Source organism: Carcharhinus amblyrhynchos, chromosome 24 (genome assembly GCF_965287045.1).
Source record: "Carcharhinus amblyrhynchos chromosome 24, sCarAmb.v2.hapA, whole genome shotgun sequence".
Taxonomy (NCBI): domain Eukaryota; kingdom Metazoa; phylum Chordata; class Chondrichthyes; order Carcharhiniformes; family Carcharhinidae; genus Carcharhinus; species Carcharhinus amblyrhynchos.
The window spans coordinates 15,044,957-15,063,859 of NC_137347.1; the positions used below are offsets into that span (position 1 = coordinate 15,044,957).

Consider the following 18,903-nt stretch of genomic DNA (forward strand, 5'->3'; position numbering starts at 1 on the left):
ATTTCCACTTTTGCTTGGGGAGTATATAAAACCGAATGCAAATTCGAAGCATTGTAAATTTGAAGCAACCAGTTCTGAATTATTCATGAGACACTCAGTGATTATATTTGTTATTCTGACACTTAAGCTCAAGAAGAGGGGCATGAAGAGCTGATACCATTCAGAAGTGTCTGATTGGAGCATGCCTTCCTTTCTGATTGGCATCCTCCATGGTAATGGTCAAGAGAATGTCAAGGATGGCTCCGTGTCAATTACATCACTCCACAACTGGTTCCATTTGTCATTCATGTGTTTTCTGTGAACTGCATTAAAATTGGAAAAAATTGTATGATTGAAACAAATTGCTTCAACAACCTCCTCTTCTGGAAATCACCAAGGACAGCAAATGATATCGCAATGGCTGCAATGTTCCACTGTTGCGGAAATTGCACTTTGCCCAACCTATAGGAAGCGTCTGTTAAATGAACCCATTTCTAAAAAAAATTTTTTAAGGGATTCTGTGAATTTGAGCATCAATTTTCTCGAAAAACAAATTCTCTGGAGTATGTTTAAAATTGCATGAATCCGGTATTTCAAATATCTGCATTGTATGTTCCACTTCAGCAACTAGATATATGTTTATAAATAAATTGAATCCATTTCTGGTAATCGTCACTTTTGGTCCATCCAAATGTTCATTAGAGGATACTGGAAAAGAATATGGCTTCGTGAATAACAGCATTGAGGTCTGGCCATTTCCATTGTTTCTTCCTCTTCTTAGTTCCTATCCACGTGCCATGACCTCTGCCACCATTAAGGCAAGGCAACAGATCCTGAATCCACCCCAGCAAGAATGGGGTTTGCTTCTGACACCAATTTGATCCACACTGGCTATCTAACAAACCAAAGCAACTAAGCCCTCAGGGAGTCCAAGTCGCTGTGGTAATGTACATTTTTACATGTGTGCTGTTGTGGCCTGGAATGATGGTTATTAGTGGGAAAGATTCCAATTTCCTTTCATCACGTGGCTGACCAGGAATCTCTCCAACATACTGCCTGCCATTGGGGTGTGTTGGAAGGATTTCCAAGTTGATCTCAAATTGTTTGGCTGAATTATGAACACGGCTTCCTTGACCATCAAGTACTGGAGTGAGACTTGAACCCAGTGCTCCTGGTTCAGTGGCAGAGACATCTGGGGAGTGATGGCCCTGTGGTATTATTGCTGGACTATTAATCCAGATATTCAGCTAATGTTCTGGGGACATGGGTTTGAATCCCGCCACGGAAGATGAGATTTGAATTCAACAAAAAATACCCGGAATTAAGAATCTACTGATGACCATGAAACCATTGTCGATTGTTGAGAAAACCCATCTGCTTCACTAATGCCCCTTAGGGAAGGAAATCTGTCATCCTTACTTGGTCATAGTAAGAAGTCTCACAACATTAGGTTAAAGTCCAACAGGTTTATTTGGAATCACGAGCTTTTGGAGCGCTGCTCCTTCATCAGGTGAGTGGAAAGTTGGGTTCATAAACGTGGCATGTAAAGGCAACAATGCAATTGCAAGGTAATGGTTGGAATGTGAGTCTTTACAGGTAATCTGCTTTCTTGCATCTTTGTAGAAACTTAGGCCACGATTCTCCCAAAAGTGCCGAATTGGCAAGAAAATTGTTCTAAATCCTGAATGTTTTGTCAGTTCAGCTTTTCACCCGAATCTCTGCATGCTGTGCACTGCAGAGGTCTCAGTTGTAAATATCATTAAAAAGCCAGGGGTCGAGGAGGGCCTATTCATGCCGGAGTCTGGCAGTTCTGGAAGTCTGCGCGTGCACTGTGGTTACAATCTGTCAGACACCCTGTTTGGCGGCCAGTCTGATCGCTGGCCACTCCATGACCACCACAATGTCACCCCTCCAGCTCATCCCTATGGCCCAATCGTGACCCCCACAGCAATTCCCCACCCCCTCTCCCCCCATCCCCGTCATGGAACGCCCTGAAGAACAGCTCACCAGCCCCCAGCAGTGGCGATCCCCTCACCCTGACGGTCCTACTGCCCAGTGTCTGATGGGCAGTGCCAAGGTGTCCCCAGGGCATGGACACTTTTCTCCTTGGGCAGTCCTGGGGGCACAGGCTGGCACTGCCAGGGTGCCTATGCCTGGGGGCACTACCACCCCGTCGCCCAACACCTGAGGGAGCTTCGATTGCCCCCCTTTCATTTTGCTGGGGTCTCCCCTTAGTTCCCCGAATGTGGGGAGCTGATGTAAACCCTGCCAGAATGAAGTACTCCTGGTGGGGTGGCAAATTTGATCGGGACCTGAAAGTTCCCAATGATGACCTGCTGAACATATTTAAAATACATTTTTAAAAGATTCAAGTTACTTACCTGCCTTCCCGCCGGTTTCCAGCATGGTCTGACTGGCAATTGTTCTCCGGCTCTGGGAGATGTGCACGTGTTCCCGCTGCATGCGCAAATCCTGGAAAAAGGCCAGCGACGTGCATCTCCCATCGCGAGCCCTCAGAAAAATTGCAGCTCGCAAAGGGAGAATTGCAGTCTTGATGTCTGTGTCAATATGCACAATCTTCTTACCTGGTCTAGCCAACATGTGACTCCAGAGCCACGGCAATGTGCTCGACTCTCAAATGTCGTCCGAGGGCAGCTAGGGATGAGCAAGAAATGCTGGCCAGCCAGTGACGCCCATCTCTCATGAATTAATTAAATTTAAAAAACCCCACTGTTCCACAAGACTTTCTACCATCTTCTTCACTAAAAAAAAATGACAAACAAGCCACAGGGCAAAAACAAGGCAAACATTTTTTAAATATGCCCTGGAATGTTTGTATTGCGGCATTCTTTACAAATGCATTAAAAGCATAATGCAAATGGGATCAAACTAAACTATTAGCAAGATGTGCAAGCTGAGTTTATCGATGTGTTTGCTGTGAATCGGGGCTGAACATGGCTTTTCACCTGTCAATGAGGCTCATTGCATTCATCAATATATTGGAAACCCTTTTCGTACCAGGATATACTGAGGCTTATTTTAACTAAGTCTTATTTTGGCACTTGTGAAATGCCTCAAGCCATGTTTCTGTCATTTGAAGGCACGATTTTATGCGCACCACCATGATGTTGCTTAAATAATTTGCCAAGGGTGCTCTAATTAGATATTCTGTACTTTGCAAGTGAGTGTGCCTGAAGTTGAGGTTGGATAACGAACAGAAGAGTGCCCCATAACTACAAACCACTTCCATGCCCGGTTAACAAGCAGGGAGGACAATGTATTCCGGACAGATCCTTCTGTCATTAAATCAGTTAATGTTTGGATAAAAAAGTGTTTTGAAAATGATTGGCAGCTGTCGGAGAATTGAAGATGGGTTAATCGATCAGGAAAGGGATGACTCCTAATGAAAGCACGATAGAGGCATCTAGACTTAAAATGTTGGCTCTATTCTCTCTTCACAGATGCTGTCAGACTGCTGACATTTTCCAGCATTTTTGGTTTTCGTTTCAGATTCCGGCATTGCCTGTATTTTGCTTTTATCTTGTATGGTATAGGCATAGCCCATCAGCACTTTTTGATAGAATCCATAGGAGGAGGCCATTCGGCCCATTGAGTCTGCACCGACCACAATCCCACCCAGGCCTCATCCCCATAACAACATGTGTTTACCCGAGCTAGTACCCTTGACGCTAAGAGGCACTTTAGCGTGGCCAATCCACCGAACCCACACATCTTTGGACTGTGGGATGGAAACCGGAGCACCTGGAGGAAACCTGTGCAGACACGGGGAGAATGTGCAAACTCCACACAGACAGTGACCCAAACCAGGAATGGAACCCGGGTCCCTGGCACTGTGAGGCAGCAGTGCTAACCACTATGCCACCGTGCCACCTTTGTTTTAGGCATCGATTTGCTATTTTTTTGGATCTTGAATGATGACCTGTCTGAAACAATTTGCAGCTGGTTATCTTAGCAATGATGCGCAATAACACTGCTGATACTGCACTCTCCTTAGTGTATACTCTCTCTGACTCGAACATCTTACAAAGCGATTAATCCAGCTGGCTGCTGCTGAAATGTGCATGACAATATAGTTTTCAACCAGTGACTAACTTGCATTTTCAGGCAACAAGAGCACTATAGAGGAATATTTGCTGGATATATACATGTGTTTGATGTATCTCAGCCTCCAGGGGTTCTTTTACAAAAGAACATAAGAACATAAGAAATAGGAGCAGGAGTAGGCCATCTAGCCCTTCGAGCCTGCCCCGCCATTCAATAAGATCATGGCTGATCTGTCGTGGCTCAGTTCCACATTCCCGCCCTCTCCCCATAACCCTTAATTCCCTCTCTTATCAAAAACCCATCAACCCACGTCTTAAAAATATTTAGCGAGGCAGCCTCCACCACTTCAACGGGCAGAGAATTCCAGAGATTCACCACCCTTTGAGTGAAGAAGTTCCTCCTCAACTCCGTTCTAAACCGCCCCCCCTTTATCTTGAGGCTGTGCCCCCTAGTCCTATTATCCTTTTTGAGCGGGAAGAGTCTCTCCACCTCTATCCTATCCATCCCATTCATCCAGTAGTTTTCATCCAGCTTTGAAACTGCAATTCCTATTATCACTGTAGTTGTTAGTGTTATATCCCAGTAATGGTCATCAAATTAGAATAATCGATTGTTAACCATTCAGGATTAAAATAATTGCTCATCAGTGGTGAGAATTAATTATTGATATTGGCTATCATAGTTATAACCAAAGAAACTGAATAAAAATTGAATAAGTTTATCCCCTGGGCCTTTGAGGTCACAGAGATATTGGTGTGTTTCCCCATGACTTTCAATCCTCTTATATGTGCCATGTGGCCAGTTCACATATCTGTTATTAAACATTGATTGTCATGGTAAATCTCTCAGTCTTCATCCATTGCTTCACCAATGTCCTTTAGGGAGGGAAATCTGCCATCCTTTTCTGGGCTGGCCGACATGCGATTCCAGAGCCACAGCAATGTGGTTGACTTCAACTGTCCCCAGGCAACCAGGGATGGGTGATAAAGCTGGCCAGAATGAATTAAAAAATTGCAATATCAATGTTGGTTGTAATTGTTTGAGTTCTCTTAACTTTTTGATGATAAACTATTGTTAAATGTGCACGCCCAAACAAATACTCAATCCAGTTAAAACCTATGGCATGTGACTGTTTCAATGCAGGCTTTATTGCTCATTCTCAATGATATTCAGGAGACGAACAAGATTGAGTCCTGATTTTATGTTTGGCTGTCAGAGACAGTTTGGCAGTCTGTATCCCTCTCTTTGTCTGGTATCTTATGCGGCTGAAAACTCCTGACATTTTGTCTTTGTTTTTCTACTTGGAAACTATGATTGCAGGAATACAGTTAACATTCCATACCTTTCATTTGGAGAGCCCCCATGACTACCTGCTGATCACCGAGAATGGAAGCTTTGCTCACCCGTTGAAAAGACTGACAGGATCCAACTTGCCCCCTTCAGTCAGTGCAGGTCTCTTTGGGAATTATACAACGCAGATCCGATTCATATCCGACTTCTCCATGTCGTACGAAGGTTTCAACATCACCTTCACAGGTATGACACACTTTACATTCATTCAAATGTAGTTGTGCATTCTCAGCTTTGACACCAGTTTGGCCAAAGCCAACTTCTGTCTGTTGTTCCCGAACTCACCTTTGACCTCTCCTTCCCCAACTACCACTCAATTTCCATAGTTCATTTTTACCCCATGTTTGGCACCGATTGTAACAATGAAACACAACCAAATCGGGTATAACATGAATGGAGGAGACAATTTGAAAGGCTGAATGGCCTACTTCTGTTCCTACGTTATATGGCGCCCACCAGCAGAGTATAGCTCTCTCTGTCCTGTTTGGTGAATATTTTACAGACTCAAGCTCAGAAAAACATCCTTTATTATACCAGTAAGTTTCCATCTTCCTTCGCACTGCTGCCTCATGACATCAGGGACCTAGGTTCAATTCTGGCCTTGGGTGACTGCTTGTGTAGAGTTTCTACATTCTCCCCATGTCTGTGTGGGCTTCCTCCGGGTACTCAAGTCTCCTCCCACACTCCAAAGATGTGTGTGTAAGGTTGATTGGCCATGCTAAATCCACCCTTAGTGTCAGGAGGACACTCAGGGTAAATATATGGGGTTATGGGTGGGATCGTTGTCAGTGCAGGCTCGATGGGCCAAATGACCACCTCCTGCACTGTAGGAATTATATGATTCTGAATTTCAGTTGTAGAACCATGCTCACGAGTGGGATATTGCTTATTTCAATTGAATTCTGCCATGGGCCTTCGTCCTGTAGGAATTGATGAAAACTGTTGCAGCTTCGTTCATTTAGCACTCTTTTAAGAAGAAAAGAGACGTTTATCTGTAGGCCTAAGCCTGAACACCGATTCCAGAAATGAAACAGCAGCGTAGCTACAGCTGTTCGTTCACAGTAACTTTATTGCAGTGTTAATGTGACACAAATAAATACACTAAAATAAATCAAATAGTTAGTGAATTAGCATTTTGTTAATCAACAGTGCATTCTTTGTGTTGGCCTTTCTTTTCTGAAGCAATTTAGTTTACAATTTGAATCCACACATGAGCTTCCCATCCTGCATAGTGATTAGCACTGCTACCTCACAGCGCCAGGAACCTGGGTTCGATTCCCGGCTTGGGTCACTGTCTGTATGGAGTTTGCATGTTCTCCCCCATGTCTGTGTGGGTTTCTTCCAGGTGCTCTGGTTTCCTCCCACAGTCCAAAAATGTGCAGGTTAAATGGTTTGGCCATGCTAAATTGTCCCTTGGTGTGTGTATTTTAGATTGATTGGCCATGGTAAATGTGTTGGGTCATGGGAATAGGGCGGTTAAGATGCTCTGTCAGAGAATCAGTGCAGACTCAATGGGCTGAATGGCTTCCTTCTGCACTGTCGGGATTCTATGATTCTATCCTCCATTCCCTTATGGTGTACCTGTCATTTGCAATAATTATGCTATGATTTGCCCGCTTTATTTCAGCCCAACTATCTTTTCCTTCCTTAAGGTAGTAATCATTTTATCCTTTATTTAGAGCACGATTTGGAGCCTTGTGATGATCCTGGAACCCCTCTATTCAGCAGCAGGAGTGGCGATCAGTTTGGAGTCGGAGATACGCTCACCTTTTCATGTTTCCCGGGATATAGACTGGAAGGTGTGTTCCGGATAACTTGCCTTGGAGGTAGACGGCGTGTGTGGAGTTCGCCTCTTCCAAGGTGTGTTGGTAGGTGGTCGTGTGCTTTCATTTCACTTGGGCAGAAATTATTACACAGAAGTTAGGAGCTGTGCAAAGACCTGAACCAATGCATTATTGTTCAGTTATTTCTTTACAGAAAGTACATTATGAACTAATATAATTTGATGTGACAATTAACAAAATATACAACAGTTAGAACAATGAGAGCTTACAATTCTTCAGCTGCTTAATCAATGACCTTCCCTCCATCATAAGATCAGTCATGGGAAATTTAGCTGACGGTTGCATAATGTTTAGCACCATTCGTGTCTCCTCAGATATTGAAGTAGTCAGGCTTGGGTTAATAAATGACAAGTAACTTTTGTGTCAAACATCTCCAACAAGTGAGAATCAAACCATCTGCCCTTGATGTTCCATGGAGTTACCCTCGCTGCATCACCCACCACCAATATCCCGGGAGTTCCAGTTGACCAGAAACTGGTGGTGACACGGCGGCACAGTGGTTAGCACTGCTGCCTCTCAGTGACAGGGACCTGGGTTCAATTCTGGCTCGGGTCACTGTCTGTGTAGAGTTTGAACATTCTCCCCTGTCTACGTGGGTTTCCTCCAGGTGCTCGGGTTTCCTCCCACAGTCCAAAGATGTGTGGGTTAGATGGATTGGCCATGCTGAAATTGCCCCTTAGTGTCAGGGAGATTAACTCGGGTAAAAGCTTGGGATTATGGGGATAGGGCTGGATGGGATTGTGGCCGGTGCAGACTCAATGGGTCAAATGGCCTCTTTCTGCGCTGTAGGATTCTATAACCAGGTGGCTACTAAAATAGATAAGGGGCTGGGAATTTTGTGATAAGTAATTCATCTCCAGACTCCCAAAAGCCTGTCCACCATCCACAAGTCACAAGTCGAAAGTGAGATGGAGATCTTTCCACTTGCCTGGATGAGTGCAGCTCCAACACCATCGAGGAGTAAGCAGCCCAGCTGATCATCATCCCATCACCACCTTAAACATTCACTCCCTCCACCACTCACACACAGTGGTCACAGTGTATGCCATCCACGAGATACATTGCAGCGACTCACCAAGGCTCCTTCGACAGCACCTTTCAAACCTGTGACCTCTATCACCAAGAAGGGCAGCAGATGAATTGGGACCACCTTCATATTCCCCTCCAAAATAAAGACCGCCCTACCTCAGTTGTTCAATCACTGTTAGTGCATCAAAATCCTGGAACACTCTCCCTAACAGCACTTTGGGCGTATCCACACCAAGTGAGTTGGAGATGCCAGTGTTGGACTGGGGTGGGCACAGTAAGAAATCTCCCAACATCAGGTTAAAGCCCAATAGATTTATTTGGAATCATGGGCTTTCAGAGCATTGCTCCCTCATCAGACGAGTGATCTGTATCTTTGATCACCTGATGAAGGAGCAGCGCTCCAAAAGCCCGTGATTCCAAATAAACCTATTGGATTCAACTTGGCATTGTGAGATTTCTTAATGTGCCCACACCACATGGGCTGCATCATCTCAAGAAGGCACCTCACTACCACCTTCTCAATGCAAATTAGGGATGGGCAATAAATGGTGATGTAGCCAGCGACGCCCACCCCACAAAATAATAAATACATGTTTAAAAATCCCCCACCGATTATTGAAACTGCCTCTGATTGTGAAGCCTGAAAAGGACAATAGTTTGCTGCATCAGCGTTCTTCAACATGGATGCTGGAATGTGGCACCAACTCTTGAATTTCTCACATCAGGCTAGATTGTGCCGTCTGCTGTTGTTGGGGGTGGATGATTGAGGGAAGGAGAGGAGAGGCAGCAGCTGAAAGTTGGTCATAAACTTTTTGAAAGGTTTAAAGGAAGAAAACCTACGTTGTATCTCATTTTGGCTTTGGTCACGCACCAATTAAGGGCTACGATTGCCCGGGGGCTGGTGGAAAAAGGTTATCTCCCATCTCAACAGAGAGATGCGTGGGATGGGGCAATACAAAGATTCAGTGAGAAAATTACATTGAAAGAAAAATCGCTATTTGTTTTATTCTTTGCACGTTCCTATCTGAAACTAGTAAAGATATATTTTGTTCTGAATGTTCATGATAACAAAAGAAAATAGATGTGGTGGAAGTCATCCGAAGACAGTAAGGAACAACATTTAGTGTTATGAGTGTCGTTGTTTTCCTCACATCCTGAAATGGGTAATTATGAAAAACAAATACTTGCTAACGAGTTTTTAAAGGATTGAGTTGGAAGCAATATAGTGAATTTGCCTGGAGGAAAGTTAAAAAAAAGAATCGTTTTCTGAGCTATTTGACTGGCAGTAACGTACTGAAGGAAGGGAAGGTAAATGTAAACCTTAACAAATGTCAAATACTGCAGGGAAATAAGAAGATGAAAATGCTGAGGAAAAAAAATCCACAAGAATCACATAATCTAATTGCCTGAACCAATAATTGTCACTTATTTTCATAAATATAAATTTTTCCTTGGTTGTTGATCATCATCGAATCAGAGAAACCCTCCAGTGCAGAAGGAAGCTATTCAGCCTGTGGGGCCTGCATTGAGAACAATCTCACCCAGGCCTATAACCCCACCTATTTACCCTTTGACATTAAGGGGCAATGTATCACGGCCAATCAACCTAACCCACACATCCTTGGACTGTAGGAGGAAACCCGAGCACCAGGAGGAAATCACGCAGACACCGGGGGAACGTACAAACTCCGCACAGTCACCTGAGGCTGGAATTGAACTCGGGTCCCTGGTGCTGTGAGGCAGCAGTGCTGACTATTGTGCTGTGAGGCAGCAGTGCTGACCGTTGTGCTGTGAGGCAGCAGTGCTGACCGTTGTGCTGTGAGGCAGCAGTGCTGACCATTGTGCTGCCTATCAGGTTTTTAGATTGTATGAAAAGTACTTGTAAAGTGTACCCAAGAGAAGCAAAGCAAAAAATATGGGCCAATTCTCTTGGCTCTGATGGAATGCATCCCAGGGTACTAAAAGAGATGCTGGGAGAAATGACAAATGCACGAGTGGTAATTTACCAAAATTCACAGGACTCTGGAGTGGTTCTTGCAGATTGGAAAACAGCAAATGTGATGCCACTGTTTAAAAAAGGTGGTTGACAAAAGGTGGGTAAGTACAGGCTGGTTAACTGAACTTCTGTAGTAGGGAAAATGCTTGAATCTACCATCAAGGAAGAAATAGCAAGATACCTGGATAAAATTGTCCCATTGGGAAAACGCCACATGGGTTCGTGAAGGGCAGGTCATGTTGACTAACTTAGTGGAATTTTTTGAGAACATTACATGCGCAGTAGACAATGGGGAACCTGTGGAGATGCTGTATCTGGATTTCCAGAAGGCATTTGACAAGGTGCCACACCAAAAACGGAAGGTAAAGATACACGGTGTTATCTGTAATGTATTAGCATGGATAGAGAATTAGTTAACTAACAGAAAGCAAAGAGTGGGGGTAAATGGGTGTTTTTCTGATTGGCGATCAGTGACTAATGATGTGCCTCAGGGATCAGTGTTGGGACTGCAATTGTTTATGATTTACATAGATGATTTGGAGTTGGAGACTAAGTGTAGTGTGTCACAATTAACAGATGACACTAAGAAGAATGGCAAAGGAAAGTGTGCAGAGGACGCTAAAAGTCTGCAAAGGGATATAGATGGTCTAAGTGAGTGGGTGAGGGTCTGGCAGATGGAGTGAAATGTATGTAAATGTGAGGTCATCCATTTTGGTAGGATTAACAGCAAAATGGATTATTATTTACATGGTAAAAAATTGCAGCATGCTCCTGTGCAGAGGAACTTGCGTGTCCTTGTGCATGAATTACAAAGAGTTGGTTTGCAGGTGCAGCAAGTAATTAAGAAGGCAAACTAAATTGTTGCTAAAGGGATGGAGTTTAAAAACAGCGAGATAATGTTGCGGCTGTACAAGGTGCTGATGAGGCCCCACACCGAGAGTAATGTGTACAGTTTTGGTCTCCTTACTTGAGAAAGGATATTCTGGCACAAAAGGGGAATACAGGAGGTTCACTAGGTTGATTCTGGAGTTGAGACAGTTGGCTTATGAGGAGAGACTAAGTAAACTGAGGCTGTATTCATAGGAATTCAGAAGAATGAGGGAAGATCTTATAGAAGCATTTAAGATTCTGAAGGGAATAGATATGACAGAAACAGGGAAGTTGTTTCCACTGGCAGGTGGAACCAGAACTCGGGGGCATGGCCTCAAAATAAGGATTTAGGACCGAGTTGAGGAGGAACATCTTCACACAAAGGGTTATGAATCTGTGGAATTCCCCGCCCAATGAAGCAGTTGAGGATAACTCGTTGAATGCTTTTAAGGCAACGGTAGATACACTTTTGAATGTTAAAGGAATTAAGGATTATGGTGAGAGGGCGAGTAAGTGGAGCTGAGTCCACAAAAAGGTCAGCCGTGATCTTATTGAATTGCGGAGCAGACTCGAGGGGCCCGATGGCCTACTCCTGCTCCTACTTCTTATGTTATGTTCAATTCCGATACAATTTATGACAGGATCCTGTAATGCTGGATCTGGCAATGATGTCATTCATCCATATGGATGAGGCACACTGGGACTTGTGGAAGGCACATTGGTGTTTAGTACAAATCAATCAATGTGCAATTTACAAATGATAGAACCAGGAAGTTTAATATATTCCCAATGAAAATTATTTAAACTGAAAGCTAAGGATGGAGTTGCGGGGGAGATGATTAGAAATGGAATGAAAGAAAACAAGCATTGTTGCAAGTATGGCAGCACGGTAACACAGTGGTGAGCACTGCTGTCTCAAGGGACCAGGGTTCGATTCCCACATTGGGGAACTGTGTGGAGTTTGCATATTGTCCTTGGTGTTGCATGGGTTTCTTCTGGGTTTTCTGGTTTCCTCCCTCAGTCCAAAGATGTGTTGCTTCGGTGTATTGGCCATGCTAAATTGCCCCTTTGTGTCCCAAGATGTGCAGGTAAGGTGGATTAGTAGAGTAAATGACAGAGTCATAGAGACAGAAGGGGTGTGGGTTTGATCATGATGCTCTTTCGGAGAGTCAGTGCAGACACAATGGGCTAAATGGCCTCATTCTGCCTTGTAGAAATTCAATGATTCTGTGAAGGGTTATGAAGGTGTCTGCATTCTTTACTTCAAGGATGATTTGCTTGAGGATGAAATTAGGTTAACATTTCAAATTGGCAATGGTATCTTTCACGTAGGATACAGTTTTCTGTGTACTGTATATAATGACCAGTATACTTGTTTCAATTTTACACATCCAATTAGCTGAATGGAACCAGGGTTGTGTAAATGTCATTGTATGGTGTGAGACTGGAGTGTGATTTTCCTGTGATCACAGTTGTTGAGAATGACTGACAGATGTGGGATATAGCAGACAATACCTTGTCTCATTGCTTATCTTTGTTAATATTGTTGCGGTTCACCCATCCTTCCATTTCCAAGATAATAATTGGATAAATGCCAGCCCAAACTGCTGCACAAGTGAGCTGTGTGAGTAATTTGTGTGAAATTTGCTAGCTGAGGTGTTCAACTCATGACATTCAGCTCAAATACCACACAAGGAGACAGATTTTTGTGATGTAGAAATGATCAGGTTGATGCTTGTTTAATTCCAAAAGTCCACTCTATTTGCTAAAAGTCTATTTCTAAAAGAGCATTTTCCCCACTATTTTCTGGTCAAAAGTTATTGCCAAAGCCATATTCTCTTTGGAAAGGGGAATTCTTTCTCATCATACACATAGGTATCGGCATTATCGACTCTACACTGCTGAATTTAACATAGGGCATGCTGACCAAAGTGGGGAAGCTTCGCAAACACTTGTGGGACAAGGTGAATAGCTGATATTCAACCATAAAGAGAAGTTACATGCCCCTGGAAATGGATGAATTGAAGTATGAGAACAGCATGTCACACTAAAGACCACTGAAGTCAACAGGATGACCTAACTGAGAATGTGTTACCTCTGTTCACTCTTACCATATATGCTTGGCAAAACATGGCATGCTATCAAATACAACATCTTACTGATAATGAAAATCAAATGTAAAGTTCCCATAGCATGCTTAATGGGAGATAGCCTTGTCTTGGTCAGATATAAAGTTTATTTATCAGTCACAAATAAGGCTTACATTAACATTGCAATGAAGTTACTATGAAATTCCCCGAGTCGCCACATCCCAGTGCCCATTTGGGTCAATGCACCTAACCAGCACATCTTTCAGACTGTGGGAAGAAACCGGAGCACTCAGAGGAAACCCACCCACACACAGGGAGAATGTACAGACAGTGACCCAAACCGGCAATTGAACCCAGATCCCTGGTGCTGTGAGGCAGCAATGCTAACCATTGTGCCACTGTGTGACATCCTCAATGTGCAGATGTTACTGTGACTCCAACTGGCTTCCTGCACAAAGCCCAGACAGAAAAGTGTCATCCAACTTTTCAGAGGAAAGTCAGACATCCTTTTTAACACTAAACTAACTGACCCAAGAAGAAAATAGCACACACGGGCACCCACAAGCCTTTGCCTTCGACGTGATATATTACTTGGATCGTACGTGTTGATGGCTAGTGTGTCATTTCAAATATTTGGCTCAATATGTCAAATGAAAGGTGAGTTTTTACTTCAGCTGAAAGACTAATTTCTGCACTTTTGGGCTGCTACCAGCTGGTGATCTCTTGAGAGGAAATAGGTTAGTAGTTCTGCAACACCTGAAGGCATTGGTGAATGTATCCCCCAGTGTTCTGTCTTGATGGGCTCACAAAAGTGGTAAGGGCATTCAAGGATAGAGTGAAGCATTTGCATGGACATTTAACGTAGTTTCAGAAGAAACATAGGAACATATAAAATAGATTGAGGAGTAGGCCATTCGGCCCTTTGAGCCTGCTCCGGCATTCAATTTGATCATGGATGATCCTCCATGCCAACGCCATTCTCTCATGCCCTCCCCACACCTCTTGAGAGTCTAGGAATCTATTTCCTTTTTAAATACATCTGGTGACTTGGCCTCCACAGCTTTCTGTGGTAGAGAATTTCACAGTTTTACCACCCTCTGAGTGAAGATGTTTCTCCTGATCTCAGCCCCAAAATGGATCACCCGTATCCTGAGACTGTGACCCTTCGTTCTAGACCTCCCCAACCAGAGAAAACAGTACCCCTGCATCCAGACTATCCAGCTCTGTTAGAACTTTACACTTTTTAGTCAGATCCCCTAACATTCTTCTAAAATGCAGTGAATACAGGCCGAGTGGGTTTCCTCCTGATGCTCCGGTTTCCTCCCACAGTCCAAAGATGTGCAGGTTAAGTTGATTGGCCATGCTAAAATTGCCCCTTAGTGTCCTGAGATGCATCGTTTAGAGGGATTAGTGAGTAAATGTACAGGGATATGGAGGTAGGGCCTGTGTGGGATTGTGGTCGGTGCAGACTCGATGGGCCAGATGGTCTCTTTCTGCACTGTAAGAAATGATCCTGGTCAACTGAACCTCTCCTCATCTGACAATCCCAGGAATCAGTCTGATAAATCTTCACTGGACCTCCTCCATGGCAAATATATGCTTCATCAGGTAATGAGACCACAACTGCAGACAACACTCCAGGTGTGAGCTCACCAAGGCCATGTACAACTTCCTTGCTCCTCTTGCAATAAATGCCCATGTACCGTTTGCCTTCCTAACTGCTTGCTGTACCTTGATGGAAGGAAGTTTGTGAGAGGGGGAGAAGTTCCATCGGGGACGGGTCCTGTGTCCATGGGCAGCTCCTATGCGCTGCTCCTTATTTTATCTTTTCAGTCAGGGCGCCTGTTGAGTGAAAGTTGCTGGTGGGGCATTCTTGACCCGCCCCTCCATTTCTTTCCTTCAAAGTGCCAAACAAAGTGATGGGAAAAGCCAGGAGAGCAGCCAGTGAGCTGCACTCAGCTTCTCCCGCCCAATCTAACACTGAAAAAGAAATTGGAAAGTTCCAGCCAGCATTCTTCAATTTACTTTAAAATTTGATTTTGGTGATGTGGAATTTCAATTGTTGAGGGGGAGAAGTGGGTATATTTTTACAATAATTTGTTCTGACAAGACAGTCAGGATGCATTGTTTTCATTATTCCTTATCGTAGTTTTCCAGTCTATTATTTTGTTTCTGATTCTTGATTCATAGAATCCCTACAGAGCAGAAGGAGGCCCTTCGGCCCATCGAACCAGCCAGGCCCTAACCCCGTAACCCCACATATTTACCCTGCTCATCCCTCTGACATCCCCTTAACACTAAGGACCAATTTATCATGGCAAATCAAACTAACCGGCACATTTTTGGACTGTGGGGGGGCGGAAATCGGAGCAGCCTGAGGAAACCCATGCAGACACAGGGAGAATGTGCAAACTCCACACAGACAGTCACCCAAGCCGGGAATCGAACCCAAGTTCCCTGCGCTGTGAGGCAACAGTGCTAACCACTGTGCCATCTCTAAGTTCCTTACCCCTTGATTTCAGAGTTGTTAATGTATCAATTAATCAAATCAGAAAAGAGTAAGATTTGTCAGAGTATATGTTACAAGCAAAACTTTTAGTGCAAGTTATACCTTTTACTTTTAGTTATTAATAAGAGGAGTAACTTGTAGAATATTGAAAGGCCAAGATAGAATGGACATGGGAAGGTGCTTCCATTAGTAAGAGAGATTAGGATCAGAGGGTACAGTCTCAGAGGAAAGGGTCAACCCTTTAGAACCGAGATGAGGAGGAATTTCTTCATCCAGAGGGCGGTGAATCTGTGGAATTCATTGCCACAGAACACTGTGAAAGCCAAATCATTGGGTGTATTTAAGACAGAAACAGGTTCTTGATTGATGAGGGGATCAAAGGTTACAGGGAAAAGGTGGGAGAAAGGGATTCAGAAACTCATTAGCCATGATCGAATGGCAGAGCTGATTTTGATTTGATTTATTATTGTCACATGTATTAACATACAGTGAAAAGTATTATTTCCTGCACGCTACACAGAGTATACCATTCATCGCGAAGGAAACGAGAGCGTGCAGAAGGTAGTGTTACAGTCATAGCTAGGGTGTCAAGAAAAATCAACTTAATGCAAAATAGGTCCATTCAGAATGGATTCAAAATAGGTCCAGGATGTCGCATCTGGGCTGCAGAGGAACCTGGAGTGGGAGGGTGAGAATCCGGTCGTTGTGGTGCATGTCGGTGCCAACAACATAGGCAAAATGAGAACTGAGGATCTGGAGAGGGAGTATGAAAAGATGGGAATGGAATTAAAAAGCAGAACCGACAAGGTGGTTATCTCTGGATTACTACCTGAACCGTGTGCAGATGGGCGTAGGGTAGATAGGATTAATGAGGTGAATGGGTGGCTCAGGGATTGGTGTGGGAGGAATGGGTTTGAATTTATGGGGCATTGGCACCAGTATTGGGGCAGGTGGGACCTGTTCAGGTGGGATGGTGTTGGTCTGAACCGTGCTGGGACCAGAGTCCTGGCGAGTCATATAACTAGGACTGTAGATAGGGCTTTAAACTAATTTGGGGGGGGGGTGGAGAAAGAAGGGTGCGAGGGTAGGTGAAATTACAGGGTCTAAAGCAAAGGAGAGGGTACAGGTACGGGAAGAGGTCAAGGATGTCCCAATAATAAAGGGAGTAGGGGGCATGAGTAAGGTTGATATTGTTCCTTCAAATAGGGTACAGGTGAAGGCTGGGATGAAGACACTTTATCTGAATGCTTGAAGCATTTGGAACAAAGTGAATGAGCTGGTGGCACAGATCAGCACAAGTGGATATGATCTGGTGGCCATTACAGAGACATGGTTGCAAGGTGACAGGGACTGGGAGCTGTATGTCCAGGGGTATCAAGTGTTTAGGAAGGATAAATGGGAGAAAAAAGAGGGGAGGTGTGGTGGGGGGGTACCTCTGCTGATTAAGGATAGTATCAGGGTGGTGGTAAGGGAAGATATAGGCGCCAAAGAGCAGAACATGGAATCGTTGTGGGTGGAGATTCGGAACAGCAAGGGGAGGAAGACGCTGGTGAGTGTCGTCTATAGGCCCCCAAATAATGACCTGGAGGTGGGGCGGGCTATAAACACGCAAATAAATGATGCGTGCAGGAATGGAACAGCGATAATTATGAGGGATTTCAATCTACATATTGATTGGTCGACCCATGTTGGACGCGGTGGGCTTGAGGAAGAGTTCTTGGAATGCTGCTGGGATAGTTTCCTTGAACAATGTGTGCTGGAGCCGATGAGGGAGCGAGCTATCTTAGATCTGGTGTTATGTAATGAGGCAGGTAGAATTAGGGACCTTGTTGTGAGGGATCCTCTTGGGAAGAGTGATCATTGTATGGTGGAGTTTCTGATGCAGATGGAAGAGGAGAAAGTGGGATCCCGGACCTGTTTCCTTTGTTTGAACAGAGGGGAGTACAATAGGATGAGAGAGGAATTGGCGAATGTAGATTGGGGGCGCAGATTGGTCGGTAGGTCTGCTGAGGAACAGTGGAGGATCTTTAAGGAGATCTTTCTTGGTGCTCAGCAGGAATTTATTCCGATGGTAAAGAAGGATCGTAGGAGAAAAGATAATCAGCCGTGGATAATGAAGGAGATAAAGGAGAGTATTAAATTAAATGCTGATGCGTTTAGAGTGGCTAAAAGTAGTGGGCGAGAAGAGGATTGGGAGAGGCTTAAATATCAACAAAGAATGACGAAGAAGTTGATAAAGAAAGGAAGGATAGACTATGAATCTAGGCTAGCGCTAAATATAAAAAAAGGATAGTAAGAGTTTTTATAACTATATAAAGAGGAGGAGGCTGGCTAGGGTGAGTGTTGGACCCTTAGAGGGGGGATTTAGTGGTGGGGGATGAGGAAGTGGCTGAGGCCTTGAATAACTTTTTTGCTTCGGTCTTCATGGAGGAGGACGTGAATAGTTTGCCAAGTATTAACGACGGAAAGATGGTAGCAGTGGAGGGCCTGAATGAGATCATTGTCACTAGAGAGGTAGTGCTCGACAGACTAGAGGGACTGATGGTGGACAAGTCCCCAGGACCGGATGGAATGCATCCAAGGGTTCTGAAGGAAATGGCGGAGGTGATAGTGGATGCCTTAGTGATTATTTTCCAAACCTCGCTGGATTCCGGGGAAGTGCCGGAAGATTGGAAAACGGCTAATGTTACGCCACTGTTTAAAAAGGGTAGCAGGCAAAAGGCAGGGAATTATAGGCCGGTTAGTTTAACGTCTGTTGTAGGAAAAATGCTTGAATCCGTCATCAAAGAGGAAATAGCGAGGCATCTTGAGAAGAATTGTTTGATAGAGCGGTCGCAGCATGGATTCGTTAAGGAGAAGTCGTGTTTGACGAATTTATTGGAATTCTATGAGGATGTGTCTCGTGCGGTGGATAGAGGGGAACCGGTGGATGTGGTGTTTCTCGATTTTCAGAAGGCGTTTGATAAGGTGCCGCACAAAAGGTTGTCACAGAAGGTTAGGGGGCATGGAGTTGGGGTTAAGGTGTTAGTGTGGATAGGGGATTGGCTGTCAAATAGGAGGCAGAGAGTGGGTGTCAATGGGTGCTATTCGGATTGGCGGTTGGTGACTAGTGGATGCCCCAGGGATCGGTGCTGGGGCCTCAGCTATTTACCATTCATATAGATGATCTGG

The 18,903-nt window shown here is 44.3% G+C and overlaps 1 protein-coding gene across 1 annotated transcript in view; it reads left to right on the forward strand.

Annotated features, from left to right (window-relative positions):
* Window positions 1–18,903, forward strand: part of csmd2 (CUB and Sushi multiple domains 2) — a 1,720,603-nt gene that overhangs the window by 1,326,270 nt on the left and 375,430 nt on the right. Inside the window, exons 20-21 of the mRNA XM_080211135.1 lie at window positions 5,365–5,580; window positions 7,074–7,262. Coding sequence (XP_080067261.1) covers window positions 5,365–5,580; window positions 7,074–7,262 — 405 coding nt within the window. The remainder of the gene's footprint in view (window positions 1–5,364; window positions 5,581–7,073; window positions 7,263–18,903) is intronic.